Genomic DNA, 27,993 nt, shown 5'->3' on the forward strand with positions numbered 1-27,993 from the left:
TTTTTTCTGTCCGGAGCACCATTAAGGAGGGAAACAATTTCATGCGGTTTCCAAGGAATGTACACTTCTATGGTATTGGGTGCTGCTGCACCTCCACCGGGCGGAACTACCCCGGCTCTTGGATTGGGCACATGACGTACAGGGAGTTGCCGATTAGTATTTTCCTCATCACTAGACCCAGACGAGTCTGTGTCCGTATCCCTCTTCTGAGAGGGGCTCCCTGATCTGGGACGTATCGATCGTTTAGCCTGGACGTGCTGCGGGAGTGCGATGTTCAAATCTGCGGTCGTTTTCAGATGATCTTTACTCCTTGTCCCCTCACATGGTCCTCGGTGAAAAGTCACCACATCTGTATAGCCAGGTGGAGGGGGGCGATCAGCGGTAGGGTATATGGCTGCGGGAGTAGGGGGTGCACTGGGGCTCTGAGCCAGGTCCTGAGTTCCTGATTGGAAGCCTCCACTACTCAGGCTGGGATCGGGAAGCCCACCACCGGTTGGGTGTCTCAAAACTGGAGGGGGTGTTTGGCTACTAAGGGTGAGATACAATAAACCCTCGTCCCATATGGAGTCGTCATCCCCCCCAAACCTATGCCAGCCATTGAATTGCGCAATTCTTTTGATTGTACATCTTTAGTTGGTTTAGTTACGGTCGGCCGCTTCCGTTTTTCTTCTCCCACCTCCTTTTTTAAAATGTCAACAGTTTTAGGGCTTCCTTCGTCTGTCAACTTAATGCCCAATTTTACGACGTTGTCCTGCCAACTAGATAAAATCTCCTTATCCCTCTTTTCTTGGCAAAACTCCCGTCACTTCTGGATCAGAAGTTTTGCTTCCTTACTGCGGTTTCGGGTCCAGATAAGCTCCTGGGCTTTTTGGACAGTTTCCAGGTCATCTGACCCCCCTAATGGCCATACAGTAGGTCCTAGTTTCTTATTAAGGGCCCCCGATAATAGTCGGAATTGTTTAGCATATTCCGGGAGCTTATCACATAAAAGGTTAAGAGGGGACCTGTCGTCCGAGGTGGTGTCTATTACGTTCCCCATTTGTATTTTATATATGTTTTTCTTATCAACAAAAGGAGTTGTATATTCCCTGAGTTTCCTCTCGTGCCTTGGCAGCCCACTTCAGGGTCCTGACCTTCGCGTGGGGGATTTCCCCTCTTAACAACCGGTCTAAGGCTGGGTGTTAGGCAGAGGAGTACTCCCTTGTCCGATATACAACTCTTTAATTTTAACTCTTTACATACAACACACTTATGCTCTATAATTTACCCGAGGATCATTATTGGTTGAGTCTTATTATACCTTTTGTTCTATGTCCCCTAGTGAGACACGGTACACCTTATTAGCTGCTAATGCGTTAGACCTTTTTAATCTTTAGAGGATTGAAACCTCAGGGCCTTTAATCCTCGTTTACCGTTTAGACTCAACAATCCTTCCTAAAAATCCTTACCCACCTGTCCGTCCAACTGACCCCCGAGATTCCGTCACGCAGATTAACACATCAGCGGTGATCGGCGGGTCATAGAGTCACAAAGACGGGGAAAATAGAGTGGCCAAACAAGATACTCACTCTACTGGCCAATTCCACCGTTCTTCGATCCTCGTACCCTTAAGTCTCAGCCACTATGTATCGATCTTTGTTGTGGAATCCCACCGCTGCCACCAAATGTCGAGTTCGACTTCGCGTTCGCGGTCAGTTGGATGACAATATTCAGAGACGGCACAGACTTTACCTGTTAGTTTATTAGAGATCTCGTTGACAGGTTTCTAAAAGCACACACAGAGTTGCGGACTCCGGGGCCAGTGGAAACGTGTCACACCAGCCCCTAGAATTAAGCCCCTTTTATCCCCCAAAACCGCAGAATTCACAGTTATTTACAAGTATCACAACCAATCAATATTGGAATTACGTCAATTTTCCCATATAAGGTCCTAACATGCTATTGTTCAAGGTTTAGTGGGCGTCTGTTTATTGTTTATGTTCTTTATACATTGTGTTTTTCTCCTCTGAAGACGAGCTGGAACATTCTGCGGTCTTGGGCTACTGATTACTACTAGCTTTAGCAAGCTCAGCATTTTTGTGATTACGTAGCCTCAAGCAGGTGTGAGAGAGAAAGAGAGAGCCTCAAGCATGTGCCTAGCACACAATGCTGCAAAGCCCATGCGGAATCTAGTGGCTGAAGCAAAGAAAAAGGACAGATCTCCACACAGATGCTGGTTTAAACCGAAGATATAGTCTGAAGAAGAGTCTTAATCCGAAAAGTCACCAATTCCTTCTCTCCAGAGATGCTGCCTGTCCCGCTAGGTTACTCCAGCCTTTTGTGCCTATCTTCAGCAATCAGTCGGTGTCAAGCTTTGAGTTTAAAGTTTGAAGATGTTAGAGGGGATGATTGAGGTATAAGTGAGGAGAGAATCAGGCTGGCAGATGGCATCACAGATCCTGATTACACGATCATCAGAAAAAAGAGAAGGTATGAACTTGAGTTAGTTTAAAAGCATTACATTCTCCAAGTAAGCTTTAGTAAGTTTTAGAGATATAGGTTTCAAAGGTCTTTTATTGTCACATGTACCAATTAAGTTACAGTGATATGCGAATTACCATACAGCCAGACGAAAAAAAAGCAACAAGACACAGAATTACACAAAAGTATTTCTGTTTCATTGACGGACATAGTTAACGCGTTGAAACGAACGGATCGACAGCTCTGATTCCACTTGCTGTTTATTTCTCTCTTCCCACATTTACATTCCCCCTGGTTTTATTTCCGCGCTCACTGGGGTTTTACAACGAGGAATTTGGGGGATTAAATGGGAGCCGTTCAGCGCCGACCTGTTGTCCACCGGGTTTCTGCCCCACAGCCCCTGAGCCCCGCTCCTGACGCCGGTCCCGGGACCCGACCCTTTTACACACCCGGAGCGGAACCGGAGCAGATTCTCAGCCACTTGTTTTCATCCCAAGTCCAGAAGAAAGGATAAAGTTTCTCCGTGAATTTATTCCCAGTGAAGGTGTGGAGATGGGACTTGGTGCCCGCGTCGTAAAATGAAACTGTCCCGGACTCGTAACTGAGATAAACTCCCACCCTCCCGGGGATGGGACGGGCGGGGAGACGGGATGGAGGGGAGGTGAGTGCATCAAACCCGTCACCCCCCCGCCCGATGCTCCAGACTCCAGTCTCCGGGGTCAGTGTGACCGATCCCTTCCTCTCTACAGACTCTGCGGCGACTCCCAGACTCCAGCCCCGACTCCCCGCCACCTTCACCTCCCAGTAATGTCTCCCCGATGTGAATCCCTCCGATCCCAGCACACACGCACTGCCTGTAAACCTCTTCCCGGTGTCAGGGAGACTCCTCCAGGTCCGGGTCCATCTCACCCTCTTCCGATCCTCAGACACCTCGAGCCCCGGAGCCGCTGTTTCCACATCCAGGGTGACGGAGACTGGGGGGAGAAGCAGAGAATCAGAGAGTCCCCGGGGGTCGGGGGGAGACTCGGGCAGCGCGGCCCCAGGACCGGGGGAGAGGCCGCTCGGCCTCAGGCACAGGCGGGCGGACAACTGAAACCTTGCCCGGGGTTTCACCCCGACCACAGCGGGTGGACAACAGACATCTCTCCCGGAGTTTTTATCCGGGGATGGAGAGGGGAATTTCGTGAGGTGGGGGAGGGTGGACGGGGAGGACGAGTGCGGAGGATTGCGGTGGGGATGGAGGAATGAAGTGGCTTATTCAGATATGAAGGCAGTTCGGAGCAAGAGGAGATTGAGGTGAGCGGTAATTTGAGGTTGTTAAAGAGGAGGTAGATTGTGGGGTGGAATTGCCATGATCATAGTGAATGGGGGCAGACACGAGGGGCCTGCCCCTGTTTCTTTGAGTGGAGGGTGAGGGGGAGGTGGCTAACACATTGATCTCATTGTGAAGCAATATATGAACTTCACTGAGGGACTTGACAATGTTCCGCATGTAAGCCTGGTCCAGAAAGCGAAGGCAGGTGGGATCCAAGGCGAGCTGGTGAAATGGATCCACAATTGGCTTGGTGGTTGGAGGTAGAAGGTAGCGGTAGATGGATGATTTTTCTGCTTGGAGGTCTGTGACTGGTGGTGTGCAGCAGAGATCGGTGCATGTGAATGTAGGAGGTGTGATTAGTAAGTTTGTGGAGGAAGCAAAAATTGTGGATAGTAGGGAATGTAGTCAAAGTCTGCAGCAGGATGCAGGGTAATTATCTAAACCTTATTTGGATTCAGAGATATCAAATCATGAGAGTGCAGGTTTATATTGAGAGCAAGGAATTTTAAAGTATATCTGAGATTTAGGTTTTACTAGACCAAGTTGGGCCCAAACCTCTCCTGCATTGGTGCAGCACCTTCTCCTCCCCCCAACCCCCCCTCCTCCCCCCTCCCTCCCTTCCCCCTACCTACCTGGGAGATAAATTTAAACTTTAAAATGTGAATAACTTTAAATATATAACACCAATTTCAATGAAACTCTTTCCATTCGCACCAAAGGGACGGCGGTAAGTAAGGTGGGCCTAAAATTGTCGCACTATCGTGTACCTTTTTGTCTGTAGTTCAGGAACGAACAAACAAACAAACGAGAGGTTTAGTACATAGATTTACACTGAGAGTGGGTGATATCTGGAACATGCTACAGAGGAGGTGGTGGAGTGAGATATAATCGCTATATAAGAGATACTTAAATAGGTGAGGTGCAGAAGAATGCCGATGGAATGTGGGCAAATCGATTAGTATAACTGGGAAAAGATGGTCTTGGACACAATGGGCCAAAGGGCCAGCCTCTGTAATGTACAACCATGGCTCTCAGGTCCAAGAGCACTGAATGACTCCACAGCCACCGGTGCAGGGTCGTTCCTCAGTCTCTGCGTGCAGTAATGTCTCCTTATCTCTGTCCTACACGGTGCGACCCACATTCTGAGAGAGTGCTCGCTCTCCAAACCCATCTGACAGGGGAACCATCCTCCCTGCATCCAGCCCACTGAGCCCTGTAAGGACTCTGTTTCACCGAGATCTCCTCGAATACACCCAAACGCTCGAGTACACAGGCCTAGACTACCCAATCTCACACCGCACAGCAAAATCATTGTCGCAGGGACAAGGATTGTCAATCTTTGCCGCATTCAACTCTGTGTAAGGTTTATCATGCTGTAGGTATGAAAAAAACTAAAGATCACAAGAAAATAGCAGGAGGAGTAGGCTCCACTCCTCAGGCCGACTCCACCATTCAATGTGATCCTGACTGATCTAAGATGGCACCATTTCCTGTTCTCCATAACTGCCAATTTGTCGATCCTTCAAATATCCATCTGTGTTCACTTTGCCTATTCCAATAATCTGACCTATCACTACCTCCTAGGGCAGAACATTTCAGATGTTCACTGCTGTTTATGTTATATTTCTAAGACTTGGATGTGAATGTAGTATGGGAGATAATACGATATTATTTTATACATTAGACATTGTTACGATATTATTTTATACATTAAACATTGTTGTTTAAGGTTTGTAACTACTTAGGCATTAGGCGCCTCTCTGTAACTAATTAAGGCGCTCTAGACATTCTTTACCCTTGACACGTGTCTGTAACTGCTGTGCACAGACGGATAATTAATGGTGGAGCGAGGAGGAGAAACATACGAGTTGGAATGATGGATGAACCAGAATAGAAGATAATGGTGGCAGATAAAGAAAGACATAGGCCTTGGGGTGATGAATGGATGTGAGGGATTGACTAGCAGGGAAATAAGGGAGGCGAAGTATGGAGGGATGTGAGCATTGAGATAAGGATATATTACTGAATGGGATTTAATGGTGGCGGGACAGACGGGTGACTGCAAAGAAATGAATGACTGAAGAAAGGAGTGTGGGTATGAGGTAATGTAAAGAAGATAAGGTTTGGAATAATCCTATAAACATAGACTGCCCGATGTACTAAGTGGGCAGTCAGATGGTTGACATCCTGATTGTTCCAGCCGTTGTTTGCAAATAAAGGCTTTTAACTTCTTGAAGAATTCTCCGTGTCATCTGCTTCATTTTGAACACCGGTAACTACGACAAAATTGGCGTAGTCGGCAGGATTGGAAAGAGGCCTGTTCAATAACGGACGACAAGCTAAAGGCGCTTCCAAGCCCGTCAGGGGCTCCCCGGGACAACAGGAAAAAGGGTGGCCACCCGCAAAAAAAAAAGGTAGGCGGTTTTCCGCTTTATTTGGACTATAGCCTGTTGAAAACGGGGACCACTGGTGGCACAGGAGCGCCCAGGCGGTCCAAGGGCCCCTCCGATCCAACAGAACTTATCGTTAAATTACTTTTTTTTAAATGAGACCCGGAGGATTGCTCGAGAAGGCTGCGCAGTGGGGTAAGTGGATAATAGTCGAGTAAGATTGTGTGACGTCAATAAGACCTTGTGGATACCGCCCTAAGAGGATAGGGGACTGGATAGACGAGGCATCCTGTGGATACCGCTCTAGTCAACTAAGGATCTGCACAGGCAAGATAAGACGTCCTGTGGATACCACTCTGGTTGGCTAGGGGTCTGTACAGGCAAGATAAGACGTCCTGTGGATACCACTCTGGTTGGCTAGGGGTCTGTACAGGCAGGATAAAACGTCCTGTGTATACCGCTCCAGTTAACTAGGGATCTGCACAGGCAAGATAAGGCGTCCTGTGGATACCACTGTGGTTAGCTAGGGGTCTGTACGGGCAGGATCAGATGATCTGTGGATACCGCCCTAAGTGAGTAAGGGTCTGTACGGGCAGAACAAGAATTGGAATAATTGGATAACATTAAAAAATAAAATTGCAAAATATTAAAGGAATATAGTAGAACTGTAGAAGATAGAAATAGCGTAGTAGGTAGTATAGTGACCAGAGAGACGGAACGGAGTGAGAACAAGGACTGCATTTAAACTGACTGACCAAGTGCACTAACATAAGACGAGTACAATGAATACAATAACTGCAGTTGAACTACTAAGTAAGAAATTCCCCGCATCCAAAGAGGATATTAAAAAACATTCTGAAAAATGGGAAAAAAGGACGAAAAAATTGGCTACGAAATGGCCCAAGGAACGCACGTTTGATACAAACACGTGTGATGAAATGGAAGTGTTAATTAAGAACTATAGGCCTAAGGATAAATCAGAAATCCGAGTAATGAAAAAGGAAAAAGAACTAGTCGTGCTTAAATTGTTTAGAATAGAAGGAGAGAGGCTGAGGAAAGCATACCAGGAAAAGAATACTTCCCCAAACAAGGGTGAAAATCCCGAAAAACAGCATGAAAGTCAGGAGCTTCAGGAGAAAAAATCAACTCTGTACCCCAGCCTAAGGGACCCTGGGTATCCCCCTCCCTATTCCGGCCAGGACGGAATAAAGCAGTGCCCTTTGGTGAAAGGGATAGTGGAGATAGAGGGAGAAGTCGCAGTTTGGAACGATGAGCAAGACATAAAGGAATATAGACAGAGAAGGGGGCAGCGAGAAAAGGAAAGGATGAAGCAAGAAGCACGGGAACGAGAAGCAGACATCAGAAGGCTGCAGGACCTCAGGGACAGAAAGATTTATGAGACCCGTCAGGCAGCAAATGAGGAGTATGAGGGAGACAGCAACACAGAAACACAGGCGAGTAATCAGCAGGCATCAGAGAGAAGGCAAAACTGTGAGAATGAAGCACAATTAGAAAGTGATGGGGAAAGAACAAGGGAGTGTAGAAGAGAAATAGAGGCATCCATGAAGCGCTTAGAGATAGAGATGAGGGAGATGGAAAAAGATATGGAAAGAGAAAGAAAGGAAAGTCAGGGGTACACCCAGAGAAGAATGAGGTGGGAAAGCATACAGGTAGAACCACAACAAGAGATGCCAAACGGGATACAGGAACTGAGGGGGAGAATGATGCCATTACTTCTGAAAAAGGCAGGACAAACCCAGTATATTCCTTGGGTGACCCGAGACCTGAGAAACGCCTTGCCCAACATATATGACGGGGCAGGAAAATGGATTAGGGTCTTTGAGGAGGAAACTATGGGACGGTTATTGGCTATGGGAGATTTGAAGGCACTACTGGTGAAGGTAATGGGAACCACGAAATTAGCAGAGCTGTTTGAAATGGCTGGGGTAAAAAACGCAAATAACCCGATGATTGATGGCCAGTCATTTGACCTAGTCAGACCGAGGGTATGGCAGGCCCTCAGAGACTGTTACCCGCTCAAGGTGGACTTAAAGACATTGAGGGGAGACCCGCTGGGGGACACGGAGAACCCAGCAGCCTATTTGGAGGATCAACTGAAAAAGTGGAGACTTGAAACCGAACAACAAATAGACGGTAGTGAGTTGATGACCACTTTGTTTCGGACCTCTGTGGTGGATGCCACGCCCCCTCAGGTTAAGTCCAGACTGAAGGAGTGGTGGGATTGACAACCATATCCCACTCCCAGTTCAGGGACCACCTGGTTCATGCAGTCAACAAATATCGTAAGGATAGACAAAGACTGGCGGACCAGCACGAAGAGGTGCAGAGAAAAGTGATGCAAATGCAACTAGAAGAACTGAAAAAGAAAGAACGTGAAAAAGGAAAGAAAATGCTGGCAGTAACAACAGACCCGGCTGAAACAGCAGAAATAAACAATGCACCGATGCATTGTGGGTCCTATGACAGAGCCAGGCAGAGGCCAGAGAATCCCATGCCAATAATAAATGTCTTTGGGGGAACGTTTCCTCAAATGCCCTATCAGGGACAAAATAAATCAGGAAATCAGCCCCGACAGGCCTGGGGCCCCCAAGGGGGGACGCAAGGAAGGGGACGAGGAAGGCCAGTAAGTAGATGGGCAGTTGATAAAACATGTTGGGGATGTAATCAGGTAGGGCACCTGAGGAGGGACTGCCCACACCGTCCATGGCCCGGTCTATACCAACAGGAACCCACAGGGGGTGAACAGTGTTTTAACACAGGATCGGCCCCAACGGGCCCGTCTGGAGGCCCAATTGGACTCATGAATCCCCATGCTAGATATGAGGGGTGCCCAGAGAACCCGGATGGGAAGGGACTTTACCCAATGATCACGCGAGAGGCAGAAGAAGAACCCATGGTTCAGGTAATTTTGGGAGGGCGGTTAACACCTATGATGATAGACACTGGAGCTACATATACTTGTGTACAGCCGCAGTATGCCTCCCACCTTTCCAAGTCAGGAAAATTTGTTAAAACTGTAGGGTTGTCGGGAAAAACACAGTTAACACGATGCACAACCCCCGTAAGTTTGAAAATGAGCAATAGAGAAATAGTATTACCGATATGTTAATAACACCTATAGGTCATATACCTGTGCCTGGAGGACCATTTAGACACTTGGTGATCGACTATGTGGACATGCTGAAAACGGTAAGAGGGAAAAGATACATGCTGGTAGTAATAGATAGATTTAGCAGATGGGCGGAGGCGATACCGTCTAAAGATGTGGGTGCAGGAACTGTAGTCAAGTTTCCGACTGACGAGGTCATCCCACGATTCGGCATACCGACCGAAATCAGTTCCGACAATGGAGCGGCTTTTATGCAAAAAACAGTTAAGTTGGTGCTGCAAACCCTAAGAGTGAAACAAAGATTTGAGTGTGTGTTCCACCCTCAGTCTCAGGGCATGGTAGAAAGGGTTAATGGAACGTTGAAAGCTAAGTTGAATAAGATTTGTGCAACCACAAAGTTAAATTGGATCGATGCCCTGCCACTGGCATTAATGAGCTGTCGCATGCAAACTAATCGAATAACTCATTTAACACCACACAAAATGCTCACTGGCAGACCCATGCTGATACCCAGATGGAGAGGTCCTGACAAGGGACCAAGCCTGGAACAATTAGAGGTGGAAGTGAAACAATACATGCAACAGTTAACTATGATACACAAGTCTATTTATACACAGGAAAAGCAAAGGGAGCCAGAGGTGGACCAGGAAGAAGGGCCTATTAAACCCGGAGATCAGGTTTATGTGCGAGCTTTTTGACGAAGGTGGAATGAACCAAGAAGGGAACGACCATTCACGGTAACTAAAGCCTCACTGACTGCCGTCCAGGTAGAGGGCCGGTCTACATGGTACCATCTCAATCATTGTACAAGGACTGTCCCACAGGCACAACCTGTGAATAACCTCGAGGTAAGCGGGCAAGAGAACGAAAATACAGAAGAGGTAAGCGAGCGTGAGAACGAAAACGCAGGGGAAGGATCAAGCATTGACCAGATCATAAAGGAAGTCTTGGGGGACATTAGTGATTCTGAGGTTGTTGAAAATGAGGTTGTGGGCGCCTGTCCTCCTCGCAACAATATGGGTGGAGGCCACGATTGCTTCTTCCAACTCAAACCTGGAAGTCATCGACTTTGCAGACTTGGACTTGGCAGAACCAGACTGGTCCTAACGTTGCCCTGCTAGGGTCAGGGGAGCAGGTGCGGAATCGAAGGGACATTAAGAAAAGGGATGTCTATTGAAATCGCCCTGCTTGTAATTGCTATAATATTGTGTTGTGTTTTTCCATGTATCAAATCTCTCCTCGTGCAAGCTACTGTGAAGCAGTTCCCGTTGTTCCAGGATAAGAGCGCGTCTACCCTCCAAGGGAAGCAGACCCCGCCGATAGAATACTATAATGACGACCCAATTGCATTGGAGGAGTACTAGGGATATAGATTGTAAGGGTAGCTGGGTCTTTTTTCCTACCCCAGGCAAATGGGGGTGGGGTTTTGGCCTAGTGACCCAGGACTTTAGTATGATAGAGGAAGAACACCGACGAGCTGCACATTATATATCTCAACACCCCGAAGTGGGGGCTAACAATGATCAGGTTTATGCCGTAAGCCAATGACATGTGCGACTGTTAGTTTTCTTTTTCTGTGAGACCATGTAGGTCTCAAAGGGGGATATATGGGAGTATATATTTTGTATAGTGCACAAAATTCAGACATTCAAGTGTTAACTGTGTAGCATGTGTACTCTTAGGCATTCCTCAGTTAGCCTGGCATTATTCCTCAGTTAGCAGTCCTTAGATCCCTTGTTCCATATTTGGGTCCTTAGACTTAATCCTTAGGCATTCCTACTTTGGTAACCTTTGACTTAGGGATTGCCTGTATACCATTATCTCTTTGCCTTGTCACATTTGGATGAAAGATAATGGTGGCAAGAGAAAGAAGACATATGTCTTGGGAGGATGGATGGACTAGAATAGAAAATATGGGTGGGGGAGTGTGAAGAGATAAGAGTATTAAGATAAGGGTAAGGCAGTAAATGGGATTTAATGGTGGCACACCAGACAGGAGGACTGCAAAGAAATGAATTATTATAGAGCAGGAGTGTGGGCATGAGGTAATGTAAAGAAGATAAGGTTTGGAATAATCCTATAAACATAGACTGCCCGATGTACTAAGTGAACAGTCAGGACAGTCATGCGGTTGACTTCCTGATTGTTCCAGCCGTTGTTTGCAAATAAAAGCTCGAGGAATTCTCCGTGTCGCCTGTCTTAATTTCGAAGCTAAAGAAAACCACGACAGCCTCAACAGCCTTCTGTGGCAATGAATTCCACAAATTCACCACCCTCTGATTAAAAACATCTCCCCTTATCTCAATAGACAATAGGTGCAGGAGGAGGCCATTCGGCCCTTCGAGCCAGCACCGCCATTCAATGTGATCATGGCTGATCATTCTCAATCAGTATCCCGTTCCTGGCTTCTCCCCATACCCCCTGACTCCGCTATCCTTAAGAGCTCTATCTATCTCCTTCCTAAAAGTACATCCTTTAATTCTGAGGCTATGACCTTTAGTCCTAGACTCTGTCACTAATGGAAACATCCTCTCCACATGCATTCTATCCAAGCCTTTCACTATTCTGTATTTTTCAATGAGGTCCCCCCTCATTTTAAATTCCAGTGAGTACAGGCCTAATGCCGACAAACGCTCATCATAGGCACCTTGATAACTTCAGGTTCCCAGGCCCCCACTCCCTCATCTTCACCATGGATGTCCAGTCACTCTACACTTCCACCCCCCACAAGGATGGTCTCGAAGCCCTCCGTTTCTTCCTCGACCGTAGAACCAGCCAATCCCCATCGACCAACACTCTCCTCCGCCTAGCAGAGCTGGTTCTTACCCTCAACAACTTCTCCTTTGACTCCTCCCACTTCCTCCAAACCAGAGGCGTAGCTATGGGCACTCGCATGGGCCCAAGCTACGCCTGCCTCTTTGTCGGGTACGTCGAACAATCCCTGTTCCAGACGTACACTGGCCCCATCCCCGAACTCTACCTCCGCTACATCGACGACTGCATTGGTGCTACCTCTTGCACCCATGCAGAACTCACTGACTTCATACACTTCACCTCCAATTTCCATCCTGCCCTTATATATACCTGGACTATCTCTGACATCTCCCTCCCGTTTCTGGACCTCACCATCTCCATCACCGGAGACAGACTAGTGACGGACATTTACTATAAACCAACCGACTCGCACAGCTATCTGGACTACACTTCTTCCCACCCGGTCCCCTGCAAAAAGTCTATCCCCTAATCCCAATTCCTCCGTCTACGCCGCATCTGCGCCCGGGATGAGGTGTTTCACACTAGGGCTTCCGAGATGTCCTCGTTCTTCAGAAAACGGGGCTTCCCCTCCGCCATTATAGATGAGGCTCTCACTAGGGTCTCTTCTACATCCCGCAGCTCCCCCTCCCCCCACTCGCAACAAGGACAGAATCCCCCTCGTTCTCACCTTCCACCCCACCAGCCAGCGGATCCAACATATCATCCACCAACATTTCCGTCACCTACAACGGGACCCCACCACTGGCCATATCTTCCCATCCCCTCCCCTCTCTGCGTTCCGCAGAGACCGTTCCCTCCGTAACTCCCTGGTCCACTCGTCCCTTCCTACCCAAACCACCCCAACCCCGGGCACTTTCCCCTGCAACCGCACGAGATGCAACACCTGTCCCTTTACCGACCCCCTCAACTCCATCCAAGGACCCAAACAGTCTTTCCAGGTGAGACAAAGGTTCACCTGCACCTCCTCCAACCTCATCTATTCCATCCGCTGCTCTAGATGTCAACTTATTTACATCGGCGAAACCAAGCGCAGGCTCGGCGATCGCTTCGCTGAACACCTGCGCTCGGTCCGCATTAACAAAACTGATCTCCCGGTGGCCGAGCACTTTAACTCCCCCTCCCATTCCCAGTCTGACCTTTCTGTCATGGGCCTCCTCCAGTGCCATAGTGAGGCCCGCTGGAAGTTGGAGGAGCAGCACCTCATATTTCGCCTGGGCAGTTTGCAGCCCGGTGGTATGAACGTCGACTTCTCCAACTTTAGATAGCTCCTCTGTCCCTCCCTTCCCCTCCTCCTTCCCAGATCTCCCTCTATCTTCCTGTCTCCACCTATATCCTTCCTTTGTCCCACCCCCCTGACATCAGTCGGAAGAAGGGTCTCGACCCGAAACGTCACCCATTCCTTCTCTCCCGAGATGCTGCCTGACCTGCTGAGTTACTCCAGCTTTTTGTGAATAAATCGATTTGTACCAGCATCTACAGTTATTTTCTTATGCTCATCATAGGTTAATCTACTCAATCCTGGATCAGACTATTCAGACTGGGACATTTTTTCTTGGGAGCCTGTCAGAGGAACATTATCGATGTGTATAAGATGCCCAGTTAAGGTGATTAGCCACAATACTTTACCCAAGGTCGGAGAGTCTAAACCTCGAGCGCATCAGTTTAAGGTGAGATTGGGAACAATAAAAAGGACCCGAGGAGCAGGTTTTTCAGTCAGTGGGTAGTGTAGATGTGGAACGATCTGACAGAGGAAGTGGTTGAGGCAGATACAATTACAACAGTTTACAGAGAATTGGGTAGATACGTGGATAGGAAATACTTGGAAGGATATGAGCCAGACTCAGGCAAGTGGGGCTAGCTTGGTTGGGCAACTTGGTTGGCATGGTCGAGTCGAGTCAAAGGGCCTGTTGCTGTGCTGCAAAGCTCTCTGACTCTGTGATGCTTCCCAGCAGATGAGCTTGGTGGGAGATCAAATCTTCAATTTCCCTTCAGTCCAAAATACCATTAATCTTTGCATCTAAGTATTACTTAAAGATAGACACAATCGAAGGTGGACACAAAATGCTGGAGTAACTCAGAGGGACAAGCAGCATCTCTGGAGAGAAGTAATGGGTGACATTTTGGACCCGAAAAGTCACCTATTCCGTCTCCACAGAGATGCTGCCTTTCTCGCTGAGTTACTTCAGAATTTTGTGCCTGCCTTCGATTTAAACATGCGTCTGCAGTTCCTTCGTACACCTATTACTTAAAGATGTCAGGAACAAGAACAATGGAGAAGGTATAAGCTTTACCTTGCTTGAAGACATCAGATGTTTCTTTAAATGCTGTGTTCAATGAAACAGGGCAATGAAACTTTTCAATTGGCAAGGCATCGTCTACCACCGACAGTGGTTTGGCTTCATCACGAACCCTGCGAATATTTAATAGCTGGTTATCAACTGAGCATCAGAAATGTTTTGAGTTGTTCCACAAAAACTTATAATGTTTCCATCAAGAGCATGTCCTACCTTCGCTTGCGACCGGCTTCCTCCTGAAAGAAATAAAACACAAATCTCAATTGACTGAGATGGACCGTCCTCATCACGACAGCGGGAATTTCTCCGCATTTCCACAACACTCTGATAATTCCCATTTCCCAACTCTTATCGCCACTGCCATGCAGATAGAAAGCTGATATTGCCGTAGAGATGTATAACGATGGGGAAAAGCACAAGGTGTGATGGCATAACTGAGAGGGTGGAGCTCAATGCAAAGACTGGGCAGGTTGTGGGATTTTATCTGGAGAAGATGTCAGGAATGATAAGATAGAATTTAAGTTTAGTGGTGGATTTAAATGAGGGGGGGATGAAATATCTCTAATCGATGGGAGAGCAAAAATCAATGCTGAAATGTAACGTGGTCTTCAATAAATACTGAATGGAATGCAGTCATGAGAACATGGACCTCACTTGCATTGGAGGGACTGAAGCCAACAGCAGAGATAATTTAAGGGCAAGTGGGATAAATACGTGAGCACTCCTGGTATTCAAGGTACTGTTACCGGGTGTGGTGAGTAGATGGGAGGGATGTTGAGTGGACCAGAAATCTTGACTGGATAGGATGGGCCGAATGGCCTGTCTATGATGTAGAATGGGATGTCTTTCTTGGTGAACAAACGTGGGTAAAACAAACAGAGCAAATTCCCCCAAGGTGACCACCCACTGCTGATGGTATCAAGTTAGGAACAGGGGACGTACAACGAGGTCTGGGTGTCCTAGTGCATCAGTCACTGAAAGGAAGCACGCAGGTAGAGCAGGTAGTGAAGAAAGCCAATGGAATGTTGGCCTTCATAACAAGAGGAGATGAGTATAGGAGCAAAGAGGTCCTTCTGCAGTTGTACAGGGCCCTAGTGAAACCGCACCTGGAGTACTGTGTGCAGTTATAGTCTCCAAAGTTAAGGAAGGATATTCTTGCTATTGAGGGCGTGCAGCGTAGCTTTACTAGGCTAATTCCCGGAATGGAGGGACTATCATATGTTGAAAGACTGGAGCGACTAGGCTTGTATACACTGGAAGTTAGAAGGATGAGAGGAGATCTTATCGAAATGTATAAGATTATTAAGGGGTTGGACACGTTAGAGGCAGGAAATATGTTCCCAATGTTGGGGGAGTCCAGAACAAGGGGCCACAGTTTAAGAATAAGGGGTAGGCCATTTAGAACTGAGATCAGGAAAAACTTTTTCAGTCAGAGAGTTGTGAATCTGTGGAATTCTCTGCCTCAGAAGGCAGTGGAGGCCAATTCTCTGAATGTATTCAAGAGAGAGCTAGATCGAGCTCTTAAGGATAGCGGAGACAGGGGGTATGGGGAGAAGGCAGGAATGGGGTACTGATTGAGAATGATCAGCCATGATCACATTGAATGGCGGTGCGTACAGGCTCGAAGGGCCAAATGGCCTCCTCCTGCACCTATTGTCTATTGTCTATTGATATAGATGATCAATCTGCTGTGTGTGCCACGTTCTAGTTTTCAATGTTAACCTCCACAATGTGGTCATGGCTGATCTAGCCCAGGACTGAACGCCTCCGCTTTGTCCCATTCCCTTTGATTTCAGTTCCCCAAATTTTCAAAAATGTATCTTCCTCTGGTATAAATACGTCTAACAGGTTAAACCTCTCAGAGTCTGTGGGTTGGAGAATCCCAGAGATTTACTGCCCTCTGTTCATTCGTGTTCCTTAGGATCAGATATAGAATCAGTCGTCGTAGTTTTGAGCTCTACAGAATACAAACTCCTCTCTACATTCCGGCCAGGCAGTCCTGAGATCCCATAGATTATGTGGGAGGCCAATTAGTTTGGGAACAACAACAACTGGAACAGATGAAACATTTACCCAGTTCTCAATTACTGGTAAATGCAGCATTTATTTTAGAAATGTCACCCACCATTTTGTGACTGCACTTTCACTTCACCAGGCTGTAGTGTAACCCCTCACCTTCAGAAACACCACTCTGTCCTTTTGATCCATCTGCTGCTGCAACTTACAGAGTTCCTCCTGAATGGAATTTAAATCCTCTTCAATTTCTCGAAGATTTTTCTCCATTACATTTAGAATCTTCTTCTCTTCCTCCCGGATATCTGCCAGTACACGCTGCTCTTTCTCAGTGAGAATCTGGTGCTGTTCAGCAAACTGGGATGTGATCTTGGACTGAAGGTTGTGTGACTGTTCCTGTGAAATGAAAGGTGAAGATCAATATTTCATCAATATCTCAAAGTGTGGAGTCATGCATTTTTAGAGTAGGAATAAAGCATAGGTAAGTTTCCAGATGGGGTGAGAATCCAGAAAACAGAGGTGCAAATGGACGTGGGAGTGCTGGTGTTGGATTCCTAAAAAGTTAATCTGCAAGTCGAATCGATAGTAAGGAAAGCAAACTCTGTTCCAACATTGATTTCAAGAGGGCTTGTATACAAAACCCGGGATGTAATGTTGAGGCTCCATAAGGCGCTGGTAAGGCCGCAATTGTAATATTGTGAGCAATTTTGGGCACTATATCTGTGGAAAGATGTGCTGGCTATCGATAGTCCAGAGGCGGTTTACAAGAATGATCCCAGGAATGAGTAGGTTAACCTATGATGATCGTTTGTCAGCACTGGGCCTGCACCCGCTGAAGTTTCGGAGAATGAGGGGGACCTAATTGAAACATACAGAATAGTGAAAGATTTGGATAGAATGGATGTGGAGAGGATTTTTCCACTAATGGGAGAATCCAGGACTCAAAGTCAAAGTCTTGGAATTAAAGGACATTCTTTTAGGAAGATAGAAATTTCTTTAGTCAAAGGGTGGAGAATCTGTGGAATTGTTTGCCACAGAAGGCTATGGATATTTTTAAGGCAAAGATAGATAGATTCTTCAATAGTACAGGTGTCAGAGATTATGGGGAGAAGGCATGAGAGTGTGGTCTAGAAGGATAGGTCAGCCAAGATTGAATGGTGCTGTAGATGTGATGGGCCGAATGGCCCCGTTCCTTATGACTTTAATTCCCTGCTGCCTATTCCTTTTCACGTACCCATTAATTCTCATTCATCCGCCCACCACCCACATTCGCAGGGATAATTTACATTTACCGATTAACCTTTGAACCAGCATGTATTGGGGACCAAAGATACTAGAGGAGCAAGATAGACCACCCGACTCTAAAAACTGTAGTAGGCCATGGGTAAATTTCAGCGCCATTTTAGTAAGCAGATTCTGTGTGCCAGACTGGGCTGTGTTTACAACTCTGCAATTTCTTCGTATATAAAATGTTTGCAAACAATTATGTTTGTTCAACTTCTTGGATGGGTTGATAGTTGACATCTATAACTATTTCTTGAAGAGTTGCTGCTTCGTGATCTTTAAACTTTGGATGTTACATTGAATATTTGCACTAGAGATCCACTGTCTGTATCAGGCCAATTGATCAGATTTAATGAACTGTTCATCTTTGCTTTCTCTGTTAATTTTAATTTCACCTCCATGAGCTGTATCTCTTTTTGTTTTATTTTAAAAAGGCATGGAAGCAGAGATTAGGCATTTGCAAACAATAGAACTCTACTGTATCCACAATATAATTGAAAAGACATTTAACTTTATACTTAGAGCCAAAAAAATTTGAGTTGGTGAATTGATTAGTTAAAAATCCTTGACAGCCACTAAAATGACAAATGCTGCCTGATATGGTACAGAAGCATGAATCCAATTCAAATAGACACAGTGGTGGAGTAAGTCACCGGGTCAGGCAGCATTTCTGGAGAAAAAGGATGGGTGATGTTTCATGTTGGGACCCTTCTTCAGACAAAGGGGGGGAAGGTGAAGAGCTGGTATAAATCAGGGCCTGATCATTTCATTGGTTAGCTGACATGCGAAACAGTGCAACCCTGTATATCTTGCACATAAAATGATGTAAATCTTACTATGAATGACAGAAATAAAAAGTGTTATCCTCGTTTATGAAGTTCATTTATGAATGATGTAAAATTAAAGGGGATTGGTGCAATATACTGCTAACCCACAAATGAGTCGTTATGAGATATTCACATTTGAAAAAACCACAAATCACAAAAAAAACAAGAAGGTGCCTATGTTATTTGACCAACTTATCAGTTGAATTTAAATATGATTTTTTCACAGGTTGTAGGGTAGTGGGTATCGTGTCAATGCATGTAACTCATTACAAAAGTGAGGGTCAGCACTATATTGCACCGGCCCCCTCAATTATATGTTAAATTCAAAACTAAACTATGGTAGCAATGTACATTACTCCTGTCGAAAGCTAGCACTTCTGCGGCACGGTAGCGCAGCGGTAGAGTTGCTGCTTTACAGCGAATGCAGCGCCGGAGACTCAGGTTCGATCCTGACTACGGGTGCTGCACTGTAAGGAGTTTGTACGTTCTCCCCGTGACCTGCGTGGGTTTTCTCCGAGATCTTCGGTTTCCTCCCACACTCCAAAGACATACAGGTATGTAGGTTAATTGGCTGGGTAAATGTAAAAATTGTCCCTAGTGGGTGTAGGATAGTGTTAATGTACGGGGATCACTGGGCGGCACGGACTTGGAGGGCCGAAAAGGCCTGTTTCCGGCTGTATGTTTATGATATGATATGATATAAGTGCAGGTATGTAAGCATTACATTTTATTATTCTAATGTAGAATGAAAATAATGATAAAATATCTTGACATGTGTCCATAGTTATTTTATTCACAATATTAGGATTTCTGGAAATAAGTTTGATGTCACTGATTGCGAATGTGTATGGGTAGGCCCTAATGAAATGTATGTGAGAGAACAGTGATCATGATAGGGAGAACCATGTGCTGAGAAGTGTGTGAATGACTGATTTTATATTTGTGTGCTAGGAGATATATATATATATATATGTGTAAACCATCTTATGTATGCCGATGATCTGGCGGGTTTTTCTCCTAGCAGTGCTGGGTTTCAGCAGATGTTGAATATATGCTCTGAGTATGGTGTCCAATTTGACGTGAAATACAATGCTAAAAAGAGCGTTGTCATGATTCGTAAAGTAAAAGGGGACAAATATCTAGTCTTCCCATCATTTTACCTGTCAGGGCAGGTTCTATCTGCTGTAAAGCTAAGTATCTGGGACATGTCATCACCGATCAAATGTCTGATGATGAGGACATGTATAGACAGCGCCGCATGTTGTATGCACAAGCTAACATGTTGGTTAGGAAATTCCACTGGTGCTCAGGAAATGTCAAGATAAACCTGTTTAGAGCGTACTGTACTCCTCTTTACACTGCTCTTTTGTGGATAAAGTTTAATAAGTCAAGCATTCATAAACTTAAGGTTGCCTATACTGACTGCATGCGCATATTGCTTAGAAAGCCAAGGTGGTGCAGTGCAATCTCAATGCAGAGAGATATCGAGATGATATTCTGCAACCAGTGGCAATCCCATATCTCCACAGTCTGGGACCGAACTCTATCCTCCAAGATGACAATGCTCGCCCCCACAGAGCAGGGTTTCTCAGAGACTACCTCCAGAATTTGGGAGTGGAGAGGATGGAATGGCCTGCCAGTATTCCTGACCTCAACCCCATTGAACACTTGTGGGATCAGCTTGGGCGTGCTGTTTGTGCCAGAGTGACCAACACAACCACGTTGGCTGACTTGCGACAAATGCTGGTTGAAGAATGGGATGCCTTCCCACAACAGTGTGTGACCAGGCTGGTGACCAGTATGAGGAGGAGGTGCCAGGCTGTTGTAGCTGTGTATGGTTCTTCCACACGCTACTGAGGCTCCTGTTTATTAAATGAAGAAATTGTTAAATTGCCAATATGTCTTGTTTCTTCAGACTTCAATCATCCAATCCACCAAACAACACCGAACAAGAGTCAATGGCAGAATAAGTTGTTTGGCATTGGCAGAGAAGATTTGGCAGATTTTTCATGGGCGCAACCCACATACTCAGCTCTGCTGCTCATCCCACAAATGCATGTTCCTTACAAATGTGGCACCATTTAAAAGGGAAATAAACAGGCTTTCCAACGGTATAAGATTTATTGCCAAGAAGCATTGTTACAACAAATAAATAATCTACCAAACACAAATTTCCTTACATTTTGTGCTATGTTTATATATATATATATATATAAACCATAAAGGTTGAATCGCCTTTATGGTTTATGTACATCATATGAAAAATAAGATGAAGAGAGAAATAGAGCGTTGCTTTAAATCAAAGTTGCTTCTGATCCACGAGAAGGAACTTTGAGATCTATTTATCTCCATCTTGCCTCTCACACACAAACACACATACACAAACACACATTCATATCTATACATATATATATATATTTAAGTTAAATTTGTGCTGAGTGTGTGTCTGAGCAGTACAAGGGAAATTGCACAAAAGAGGGGACTGGGGAGGAAGGATGGGAGGGAAATGGGCAGAAACAGTAAGAAAATAACATCAGATAAATTTAGCAGGGGGAAAACATTTAAAAATAACAAAAAAATGCGAGTTGATAGATGAGATATTTTCTGCACTTTGATTGGATCATCACACATACTGTTCCCCCACAACACTGATTACACGGCGAGAGGAGGGTTTTGCTTACTAAAATGACGTTACGTACTACACCTTGGGGACGTGGAAGGAATCCGCCTCGGTCACAGGGAACCACACGGGCAGCGTCCGAGGTCAGGATCGAACCCGCTCACCAGAACTAGGAGACAGCAGCACTACTTGTGTCACTGCGCTGCCCTGTTATTACACGCCTCACAGGGATCAAACCTGCACAAGATCAGAAAATCGAAACTTAAAAGCCTCACCAGAACTCCAGAAATCTTCTGTTTCTGTTGCTGCTCCATTTGCTGGATCCCTGATTTGTATTTTGTGAGAGACTGGATGGAAGATTTCACCTGATCCTGGAATTGTGTTTGGGAATCAGAACATTAAATTGTTGAACAGTAAAAATGGAATTAAAATGATGTGATTAAAATCGGTTTGCTTTTACCTTAAAGATTTCATCAGCTTCATCTACCGGCATGAAGCGGTGATCTCTGTGTTCCCGCGCATCTCGACAAACCAGGCAGATCAGCTTCTTGTCAGTTTCACAAAACAGCTTCAGTTCTTCCTGATGTTTCTCGCAGTGAAGTTTACTTTCCTTCTCTGGAATTTTTTCCCGATTCAGGCTCAGTGTTCGAGCTTTCTCAGCCAGTCTCGCCAAGGCCCGACTCACCCTGAGGGTGCGGTCTGTAAACACCTCTCTACATTCCGGGCAGGAGTTTCTCCCCTCCCTGTCCCAACTCTGTGTGATACAGGAGCGGCAGAAGTTGTGCCCGCACTCCAGTGACACCGGATCGGTGAAGAAATCCAGGCAGATGGGACAAACTATCTCCTCCGTTAAACTCTCGACCTGGTCTTTCGAAGCCATTTTAACTTCCTGGTTCAAAAGGCGTTCCCTTTCGCGCAGCTGCTGAACCCTTGCAGTATCGGGGCACGGCTGAGGGGAGGCGGAGCTCAGCCCCGTCAATCACAGCCCTGACCAGCAAGTGGATGTTCTATGCAATAAGCTGCGGGTAAATTTCATCCCCTTAAACTAAATACATCAGTGTTTCCCATCGTGAATTGTTCATTATATTAGGCTGCACAATGATATTATTTCTAGAGCAAACACTGTTATTTTATTTAACAGTCTCATGTGCAAACTTGAATTCAACTCAATGAGCCAATGATGCTCTGTTGTCATATGAACCATGGGACAGTGAAATGCTTTGCTTTTGCATGCAATCCGGTAAAATACAGACCTCCCCCAGGCAGTACAGAGAGAGTCGCCACGTTTCTGAAGCCGACAAAGTTGCGGGATGTTTATGGAACTGTCTATATTTCCCCGCAGCGGCGAACCAGGTCCCGCCGCACGAGGCAGCAGGCGACCCCGCGCCGCCCCCCTTCCTTCTCGGCTCCAACGAGACGACATAGATTTTAGCACAGTGGGGGCAAATTTCAAGGGTTGTGTTTTATTACACAGTGTGGTGGGTGCCTGGAACGTGCTGCTAGAGTGGTGGCATTGCATAGTCTGATCTGGGCTGAAGGGACTGATCTCGTTCTTTGTGGCCATCAGCTAAACCGACAGGTTCATTACAGCTCCCATTCCCAGCCCCTCCCCCACAACCATTAGGTTCTTGGACCGACCTGCAGTGCCCGCGTTTGGCCCATATCCCTCCAAACCAGCCCTATCCATGTATCTGTCCAACTGCTTCGTAAATGTTGTGATAGTCCCTGCCCAACTACCTCCTACTGGATAATCTAGATAGAGAAAAAATGTTCCCTACGTTGGGGGAGTACAGAACCAGGGGCCACAGCCAAAGAATAAAGGGGAGGCCATTTGAAACTGAGGTGAGAAGTAACTTTTTCATCCAGAGAGTTGTGAATTTGTGGGATTCTCTGCCACAGAAGGCAGTGGAGGCCAATTGACTGGATGAATTTAAAAGAGAATTAAATAGAGCTCTACGGGCTCGTGGAATCAAGGGATATGCGGCGAAGGCAGGCACAGGTTACTGATTGTGGATGATCATCCATGATTACAATGAAAATGTGGTTCTGGCTCAAAGGGCCAAATAGCCTTCTCCTGCACCGATTTTCTGTTTCTATGTAACAGTCCGCAGCCGAGGTCAGGGTCGAACCCGGGTCCCTGGCCCTGTGAGGCACCGGCTCTTCCCGCTGCTCCACAGTACCTCAGAAATATTAAGTCTTCTCTTTCCAAATACCGTATACTGCCCGACCTGCTGAATGCCACCAAGGCTTTCTGGGTTTTTTTCTTGGCAGTTTATGGGCAGACTCACATTCCAATTGACCATTGAACTGGAAAATCTAAAATAAAAACGCAGATGCTGAAAGTCCTAAATGAAGACGTACAGTAAGATGCAAGAAATAGTCAGTAGGCCGGTTAGCTTATGTAGAGAAAGAAACGGAGTTAATGACTCAGGTAGAACACCATTGGTCATCAGTATTAGATCTGAAATGTAAGGTCTGTTTCACCTTGCTGTTGCTGCCTGACCTGCTGTGTATTTGGAGCAATTTTTGCTTCTATTCCACATTTTGAAGCCTCAACGTTTTAAGCCATGCATTTGGTTTGGGCCGCAGGTGTGGTAACAGGTCACAAAAGTCACATATTAAATCATATTCCCGCTGTTTCTCACCCACACTCTATACATAAGGGGCTACTTCACAGGAGCCAACTAATCTACAAACCCGCACGTCTTTGGGATGTGGGAGAAAACCGGAGCTACTAGAGGAAACAGTTGAGATTAGCTTGGCATTGTACTGTTCCACGTTCTATGTGGGCCGAAGAGCCAGTTCTAGTTCCACATGGCCATCAACACCGAGAGAACCATTGTATTTCCCACTACCAACATTCAGCTTTATTCTTCTCCCTTCAATAATTTCCAATTTCATTCCTCCCTCCTATTTACACCTCCCGAGTCAGACTTTTACCGCCCTCTTACGTACGACATCAATACCAATTCGTTCACTCAGATATAACAGACCTGTAGCTCTTGGAAATCCTTCTTCAGACCAAAGAAGGGTCCTGACCCTAAAGCGTGATCTGTCCATTTCCCTCCACAGATGCTGCCTGGCCCGCTGAGTTCGTCCAGCACTTTGTTGTTGTTTTTTTAACCCCCATTACATTTCAACAGATTTTTTGTATCTACCATTTCCAATATTCAATAGACAATAGGTGCTGGAGTAGGCCATTCGGCCCTTCGAGCCAGCACCGCCATTCAATGTGATCATGGCTGATCATGCTCAATCAGTACCCCATTCCTGCCTTCTCCCCATATCCCCTCACTCCGCTATCCTTAAGAGCTCTATCTAGCTCTCTCTTGAATGCATTCAGAGAATTGGCCTCCACTGCCTTCTGATGCAGAGAATTCCACAGATTCACAACTCTCTGACTGAAAAAGTTTTTCCGTATTGCCAATCTAAATGGCTTACCCCTTATTCTTAAACTGTGGCCCCTTGTTCTGGACTCCCCCAACATTGGGAACATGTTTCCTGCCTCTAACGTGTTCAACCCCTTAATAATCTTATACGTTTCGATAAGATCCCCTCTCATCCTTCTAAATTCCAGTGTATACAAGCCTAGTCGCTCTAGTCTTTCAACATATGACAGTCTCGCCATTCCGGGAATTAACCTAGTAAACCTACGCCCTCAATAGCAAGAATATCCTTCCTTAAATTTGGAGACCAAAACTGCACACAGTACTCCAGGTGCAGTCTCACTAGGGCCCTGTATAACTGCAGAAGGACCTCTTTGCTCCTATACTCAACTCCTCTTGTTATGTAGGCCAACATTCCATTGGCTTTCTTCACTGCCTGCTGTACCTGCATGCTTCCTTTCAGTGACTGATGCACGAGGACACCCAGATCTCGTTGTACGTCCCCTTTTCCAAACTTGACAACATTCAGATAATACTCTGCCTTCCTATTCTTACCACCAAAGTGGATAACCTCACACTTATCCACATTAAACTGTACAACTGCAGAAGGACCTCTTTGCTCCTATACTCAATTCCTCTTGTTATGAAGGCCAACATTCCATTGGCTTTCTTCACTGCCTGCTGTACCTGCATGCTTCCTTTCAGTGACTGATGCACTAAGACACCCAGATCGCGTTGTACGTCCCCTGTTCCTAACTTGACACCATTCAGATAATACTCTGCCTTCCTATTCTTACCACCAAAGTGGATAACCTCACACTTATCCACATTAAACTGCATCTGCCATGCATCCGCCCACTCACACACCCTGTCCAAGTCACCCTGCAACCTCTTAGCATCTTCCTCACAGTTCACACTACCACCCAGCTTTGTATCATCTGCAAATTTGCGATTGGTACTTTTAATTCCTTCATCCAAGTCATTAATGTATATTGTAAATAGCTGCGGTCCCAGCACTGAGCACCGAGCTGCGGTCCCAGCACCGAGCCTTGCGGTACCCCACGAGTCACTGCCTGCCATTCTGAAAGGGACCCATTTATCCCCACTCTATGCTTTCTGTCTGTCAACCAAATTTCTATCCATGTCAGTGCCCTACCTCCAATACCATGTGCTCTAATTTTGCCCACTAATCTCCTATGTGGAACCTATGTGACTTTCTGAGTCGAGGTACACCATATCCACCGGCTCTCCCCTGTCAATTTTCCTAGTTACATCCTCAAAGAATTCCAAAAGATTAGTCAAGCATGATTTCCCCTTCCTAAATCCATGCTGACTCAGAACGATCCTGTTACTACTATCCAAATGCTCCGCAATTTCGTCTTTTATAATTGTCTCCAGCATCTTCCTCACCACTGATATAAGATTAACTGGTCTATAATTTCCCGTTTTCTCTCTCCCTCCTTTCTTAAAAGGTGGGACAACATTAGCTACACTCCAATCCATAGGAACTGATCCTGAATCTATAGAACATTGGAAAATAATCACCAATGCATCCACAATTTCTAGCGCCACCTCTTTAGGTACCCTGGGATGCAGACCATCAGGCCCTGGGGATTTATCAGCCTTTAGTCCCATCAGTCTACCCAACACCATTTCCTGTCTAATGTGGATTTCCTTCAGTTCCTCCGTCACCCTAGGATCTCTGGCCACTAGAACATCTGGGAGATTGCTTGTATCTTCCTTAGTGAAGACAGATCTAAAGTACCGATTCAACTCGTCTGCCATTTCCCTGTTCCCCATAATAAATCCCCCCGCTTCTGTCTTCAAGGGACCCACATTTGCCTTCACTATTTTTTTCCTCTTTACGTACCTAAAAAAGCTTTTACTATCCTCCTTTATATTATTGGCTAGTTTACCCTCGCACCTCATCTTTTCTCCCCGTATTGCCTTCTTAGTCATCTTCTGTTGCTCTTTAAAAGTGTCCCAATCCTCTGGCTTTCCACTCTTCTTTGCTTTGTTGTACTTCTGCTCTTTTATTTTTATGCTGTCCTTGACTGCCCTTGTCAGCCAAGGGTGCCTCTTACTCCCCTTGGAATCTTTCCTCCTCTTTGGGATAAATTGATCCTGCAACTTCTGCATTATTCCCAGGAATACCTGCCATTGCTGTTCCACCGTCTTCCCTGCTAGGGCCTCCTTCCAGTCAATTCTGGCCAGCTCTTGCCTCGTGCCTCTGTAATCCCCTTTGCTATACTGTAATACTGACACTTCCGATTTTCCCTTACATAAACAGTTCACAGCGCCCCCTCAGAGGGCCGCAAACGCTATGGAGTAGAAATAGGTTCTGAGCCTGGACTTAAAGGAGTCGATGGAGGGGGCAGTTCTGATGGGGAGAGGGGTGCTGTTCAACAGTCTAGGAGCTGCAACCGCAAAAGCGCGGTCACCCCTGAGCTTAAGCCTAGACCGCGGGATAGTCAGTAGCCATAAGTTTGCGAACTGAGGGACCTGGAGATAGAGTGGTGGGTTAGAAGAGGTTTGATATAGTGGGCGGGTGGGCAAGCCCGTTTAGGGCTTTGTATGTGAATAGGAGGAGCTTGAAGTTGATTCTGTACTGTACTGGGAGCCAGTGGAAATATGAGATCATGACTGATTATCCACAATCAGTAACCCGTGCCTGCTTTCTCCTCATATCCATTGATTCCGTTAGCCCTCGGAGCTCTATCTAACTCTTTCTTGAAAAACTTCCAGTGAATTGGCCTCCACTGCCTTCTGTGGCAGAGAATTCCACAGATTCACAACTCTCTGGGTGAAAATGTTTTTCCTCATCTTAGTCCTAAATGGCCAACCCCTTATTCTTAAACTGTGAGCCCCTGGTTCTGGACTCCCCCACCCCCCCCCCCCCCAAATCGGGAACATTTTCCCTACACCGTAGATAAACACAAAATGCAGGATTAGTACGCGTGTCAGGGGTTATGGGGAGAAGACAGGAGAATGAGGTTAGGAGGGAGAGATAGACCAGCCATGATTGAATGGCAGAGTAGACCTGATGGGCCGAATACTGCTCCTATCACTTATACACTTATGAAAAGCTGGAGCAACTCAGCGGGACAGGCAGCATCTCTGGAAAGAAGGAATGGGTGACGTTTCGGGCCAGAAGTCTGAAGAAGGGTCTCGACCCGAAACGTCACCCGTTCCTTCTCTCCAGAGATGCCGCCCGTCCCGCTGAGTTACTCCAGCATTTTGTGTCCATCTTCGGTGTGCGCTCATGTGATCTAACCATCCGCCCAACTCGACTGAGTCCCGGACTCTTAACCCGGAATCTCTCCCCATAAAACCTCAGCTGCAGTGGCAAGATAACCATGGACTCCCCATCCATCTACTTGTGCGCTGAGCTGGGAAGGAGGTGTTTGCGATAGAGGGTGTTTATCAGTCACTTGCGCCCCATATGAACAGCCACAACCAGGTTCCTGCTCGCTGCAGCTTTATAGGCTCACCACCATCA

General features: G+C 46.2%; 1 protein-coding gene across 1 annotated transcript in view; it reads right to left on the reverse strand.

Moving 5' to 3' along the window:
• Positions 1-2,490: 2,490 nt before the first annotated feature.
• LOC144591192 (zinc-binding protein A33-like) overlaps positions 2,491-27,993 on the reverse strand; it is a 34,380-nt gene continuing 8,877 nt past the window's right edge. Inside the window, exons 2-7 of the mRNA XM_078395481.1 lie at positions 21,569-21,862; positions 21,384-21,479; positions 16,540-16,773; positions 14,578-14,600; positions 14,362-14,480; positions 2,491-3,434 (exon numbers count right to left, since the gene is read on the reverse strand). Of these exons, the coding sequence (XP_078251607.1) occupies positions 2,902-3,434; positions 14,362-14,480; positions 14,578-14,600; positions 16,540-16,773; positions 21,384-21,479; positions 21,569-21,862 (1,299 nt within the window). The 3' untranslated portion in view covers positions 2,491-2,901. The remainder of the gene's footprint in view (positions 3,435-14,361; positions 14,481-14,577; positions 14,601-16,539; positions 16,774-21,383; positions 21,480-21,568; positions 21,863-27,993) is intronic.

Source organism: Rhinoraja longicauda, unplaced genomic scaffold, assembly GCF_053455715.1.
Source record: "Rhinoraja longicauda isolate Sanriku21f unplaced genomic scaffold, sRhiLon1.1 Scf000656, whole genome shotgun sequence".
NCBI lineage: Eukaryota > Metazoa > Chordata > Chondrichthyes > Rajiformes > Arhynchobatidae > Rhinoraja > Rhinoraja longicauda.